This window comes from Rhagoletis zephyria, unplaced genomic scaffold, assembly GCF_001687245.7.
Source record: "Rhagoletis zephyria isolate East Lansing unplaced genomic scaffold, Rhagoletis_zephyria_1.1 Rzeph_scaffold_00524, whole genome shotgun sequence".
Classification (NCBI taxonomy): domain Eukaryota; kingdom Metazoa; phylum Arthropoda; class Insecta; order Diptera; family Tephritidae; genus Rhagoletis; species Rhagoletis zephyria.
This window is the reverse complement of record NW_016157608.1, coordinates 50,034-55,011: the sequence shown is the minus strand read 5'-3', so window position 1 is coordinate 55,011 and position 4,978 is coordinate 50,034. Positions and strand designations below refer to the sequence as shown.

General features: G+C 40.3%; 2 protein-coding genes across 2 annotated transcripts in view; both read right to left on the bottom strand.

The window, feature by feature from the left end:
- Positions 1-484, bottom strand: part of LOC108360137 (uncharacterized) — a 7,259-nt gene extending 6,775 nt beyond the window's left edge. The window contains exon 1 of the mRNA XM_017612325.1: positions 5-484. Within this exon, the coding sequence (XP_017467814.1) occupies positions 5-387 (383 nt within the window). The 5' untranslated portion in view covers positions 388-484. The remainder of the gene's footprint in view (positions 1-4) is intronic.
- Positions 1-4,978, bottom strand: part of bai (Transmembrane emp24 domain-containing protein bai) — a 46,210-nt gene that overhangs the window by 19,087 nt on the left and 22,145 nt on the right. The gene's annotated exons all lie outside the window — the stretch shown is intronic.

Here is a 4,978-nt window from a genome sequence, read left to right as displayed (position 1 = left end):
AAGCCTGGTTATTAGATGTCTAAAGGCTGCATTTTTGTGCTGTTGAGGGTGGTTTGAAGTATTGTGTATTATCGTGTCTGTGGCCGTGGGCTTTCTATATATCCCGAATTCGCATTTGTTGGTAACCTTATTTATTTTAATTGTTATGTCCAAATATTTTATTTTGCCTTCGTTTTCCTTATCCATAGTGAAATTTATATTCGTGTGTTGGTCGTTGAGATAGCCTAGAATTTGTTCTTCCTTGTCTCCCGTTACAAGACATATGATGTCATCGACGTATCTTGCGTAGAACTTTACTCCGAGGCTTGTTTTCAGCTCAGTCATATACTTTTCCTCTAAATGTTGCATGAATACTTCCATTAAAATTGCAGATGTGGGATTACCCATCCCTAGCCCGTTAGTTTGTCTATATATTTTGTTATTAAACTTGAAGTAGTTTTGGTCTAGTGTTACCCTCAATGTGTTCACGATTTCCGTTGCTACGTTCTTGTTTGTTTTTTCTATCAAAGTTTTAGTCAAGATGGTAACTGTTTCTGCCGTTGGTATCGATGGGTAAAGATCCTTAACATCAAATGATACAAATTTCGCATCTTTGGGTATTTCTAGCGATTTCATCCTCTCAACTAACTCCACTGTATTCGTAATTGTGTATTTATTGGGCAGTTCCAGTTTTTCTTTCAGCAACGATTTTAGATATTTCGATAGTTTGTATCCTGGTACAGATTTATGGTTGATAATTGGTCTCATCGGATTTCCAGGCGTGTATTTTTGGGAGTGCTATCATTGAAGGGGCCGAAGGATTCATTAATGTCATTGTATATGCTTTCCTTGGATTTATTATTGTTTTTGCTTGTTTTATTGCGTGCTTTACTGCCACTTGGTAGTCATCGGTTGGGTCCTTTCTCATCATCCGACAATTTGGCTCTTTGATTAGTTGCTCTGTCTTTTCTTTATATTCTTTTTCGTACATTATTACCGTTGCGTTCCCCTTGTCTGCTTTTGTTGTGATAACTTTATTCGTTTTGAGTTTTTTCTTTAGCCCTTTGGCAGTTTTATTTTCGTCACTTAGTTTTTTCTTAACCATAGATTTTATGCGTTTTTCAATTATTCGGGTTCTAGAATAAGGGGGTTTGTTTTGCTCGTTTATATAAACAGTGGATAAAAATATACGTATATGCGAAAGGCAAATTTATGTTTAAATGAACACAACCAATATTTCTTGTAAACACACATCGATTTACATCTTTTATTTCTTTTATTTGTACAAAATTACGCAAAAAAGCTTACTCGTTCGTTTTTAGGCATGCCATTGTTACGAATTTCAAAAGTTCGAAAATACGATTCGGATTGCAGCATACTATTTCTACGATTCGTAGCAAAATCCGAATACGAAAGAGTTGCCGAATAGGGGTGTATATTTAATACACCATTAGCATTGTTTCTGAAAAATTTCTCTTTATTTTATCTTAAGGCTCGATTTTTGGGACATTGGATGCTGTACCCGAGTGGCCAGATTGGAAAAAGAAAAGCTTCATTTAAACTCTAATAACTCGTAAAGTATCAGCTTTCACAAAAAAATGTATATAACAAAAATGGTTATACTGGTCGATGTCTTTACGAAAGTGCAGCATTTAAGCCTTTAATGCAGAGTCGGTCATATATGAAACGCTTTTTAAGGATTAAGTTATTGTTGTTGTTACTTCTCTGTAGTTTTCCTATATTATATGATCATTTATCTTCATGATAAAACAATTTCCATTCCATTATCTCTTTTCTAAGCGAAGATCTACCATTTTGAAAAAAAATCGTGTTTTGACTATAGTGCGACGTTTCCACTATTCATAATTCGCCAAGTAATTCGTGAATTACCCTGTTTCCACTGCACATTCGTAATAAGTTTGGCAGCTCTAGTTATTATTCTTCGCTATTTATTCTTATTTTTACTTACTGGAAATATCGAAGATGGAGAAAAAATGTTAGTTATCATCAAACATTTTAATATAGAAACAATATTTTATTAATTACGGCAATAAAGGGTGAACACACCAAAACTGCGACACTTTGGGAAGCTTATAACTTACCCAAAACGAATTCAATATTTTGAAATTCAAATACCATAAGCTGACTACATGATCTTAGTTGGACGTAGAAGAAATTTCATTTGAATTTGATTCCTAGTTGAGTTCAAAATGGCAACCGAGTTAGAAACGAGACAAACCATTTTGCACGAGTTTATAAATGATCCGGCCTTAAGTACACGTAAAATTGCTAAAAAATTAAAGATTGCACTATTCGACAGTTTGCAGGGTTTTAATCGGTACAAATAAGGCCTGGCAGATACGAGAAAACCAGGGAGCGGGGGTTAGCATGGTCAAAGTGATAAAAACAGTGCTCGGAAGGTCCTCAGTGCGTTTTCGCGAAATCCGAAGATTTTGTCGCGTTATGTTGCAAAATCCGTACGCAGATCGCAGTTTTTCGTACAAAAGGTAAAGCGGAAAGCTTCATTGAGATGTTCTACAGCTCAAACAGCGCCAGACCGAGGCGCAAAGTAGAATGTTACAGCGAAATCCCGCATTCGGAAGTTGTATGAATTCTAAATTAAAAAATACAACTGCATTGTTATGGACTACGAAACCTACTGCTATAAAAATTCAAAATATATTGCAGGTCAAGATTTTTATACTGGTGCAAGTCGTCAAGATGCCCCTGAAAGTTGTAAGCTGAAAATGAAGTCCAAATTTCCAAAAACCCACATGGTTTGGTAAGCTATTTGATCCTGTGGCCGTAAGAGCAGCCCTTTTTTCCCATCCGGGACAATGAATGATCAAGTTTATCGGGATGAGTGCCTCAAAAGGCGTCTTCTGTCATTTATCAACAGATAAGGAGTAGGCCACTGTTCTAGGCGGACGTGGGAACCTGCCACTATGCCAAGGACACATTGCCGTGGTATAATGCAAATAACATCAATTTTGTACCTCACGACTGCAATCCGCCCAATAGCCAATAGAGCCACGTCCTATTGGGGAATATTGGTCAATTGTCAAAGAAATCTTGCAGAAAACAGGTGAAACAGTGAAAAATATTGAAGAGTGCAAAACAAAGTAGTTGTGCGCATCGCGTAAAGTCGATGATGCAGTCGTGCAGAACATGATGGCGCGTGTGCGATGAAAATACCGATCACTTGCATATGGAGCAAATAATTACTTTTTTAACATTTTAATAACATCTAAACTTCCAAGTTATATAACACAAAAAAAAATAATTCCAAAGCCTGCTAGTTTGTTTCTGGTAGTAATTTTTAAGTGTCGCAGTTTTGGTGTGTTCACCCTTTAATTCGTCTTTGTTTTCATTATTTTGTTTTGATAACTTTTCGGTTCCCAATTTACTTTTATCGATTATTTTCGTGAAAAAGAGAAATGTAAAAGTAAACAAAATTGGACGTTAGCAAGGAAGAGAGGTATTTTTAATAAAATATTAAGTTAAACATATTTAAATTGCCTCATATAGCAGAAAAAAGTGATCAAAGTGGCTTAGAGAAGAAACATAAATTTTTCTTGAGATGTGAGAACAACAAGCACAACAAATTTGACGGGTTAATAATCTGAGATTTGTCTGTGTAAACGGGGTGATTAAACCTGGGCAGTCCCACACAAACACCACAGCACAACAACATAACACAATAGACCACACCACAACGGCTACAGACCACCGAACATCCACAACCGCACCACCACCCATACGCCGCCGCCAACAACTCCTGGTTCCTCCTACAATCTGCACGGTATGTCAGACCAGGATATTCCGTAATGTGACATCAGTCAAGTGCAACACCTGCCTTGGCTGGTGCCACTTTAGGGCATGCTCAGGTCTGCGCACCACGCGAGATTGGACGAGGAACTTCGAGGGCTCGTGGTGCACTGCTCGGTCGCAGACCTCAACTGCGACTCCTTCCGCCACCACTACAGGGCGGCAACCATCACAGCAGCACACACAGCCAACGGCGGTAAGAACACACACATCCTTACACCACACATCACGACACGTCTCCCGAACCACATGAAGCTCCTTCAATTTAACTGTAACGGGCTTCAGAGCAAGATCGAGGAGATAACCGTCTTCATGGGAAGGCATGGCATATCGATAGCTGCGGTCAAAGAGACGAAGTTGCACAGCAATTCAACACTGTTGAATTGTGGAGGGTACAACGTGCACCGTCGAGATCGCGAGCGGGATAATGGTGCTGGTTAACGTTCATCACGCACCACACCGTGCAGTATCGTCTTATCTAAGTAGACATCGACCGCAGGGATACCACCCTAGAATGTCAGAGCATCGCTATCCGGTCAGGCGATGTTGAGCTCGAAATATTTAACATATATATACCCCCTGACACCTGCTGCCCGGCAGGATATCACCTTACATAGATGCGCTCCTCAGAGGCGAAAACCGTATGGTAGTAGGCGACTTTAATGCGCACCACGATCTTTGACACTCAAGCCTGTCAAACGATCGTAGGGGAACTGACTTGGCTGAGCAGATAGACGATTCGACATTCTGCACAATGAACGACGACGCACCCACCAGGATTATGGGCGACTGCTGCAGCTCGCCAGACATAACAATAGTCAGCGCTGGTCTGATAAACAGCATATCATGGCGACCTATGCTGACTTTGGCATCAGACCATCTGCCCATAGTCATCTCGATCGATGAACCAACCGACTTTGCTTCCGCGGCGCACCGAACATAAATCAACTTTTTTAAAGCCGATTGGAAAGGCTTCGCGGAAGTTACTGAAAACAACTTCGCTGCTCTCCCCACACCAACCGACGTCCACCTTAGTGAACGTAAGTTCCACAGGGCTGCCACTGCTGCTGCAGCTCGCTTCGTACCGGCAGGATGTATCACAGACCCACGTCCAAATTTCCCTGCTGAAGCGGCTGTTCTAGCCGATGAGCGTGATAGCCTTCGTCAGGCC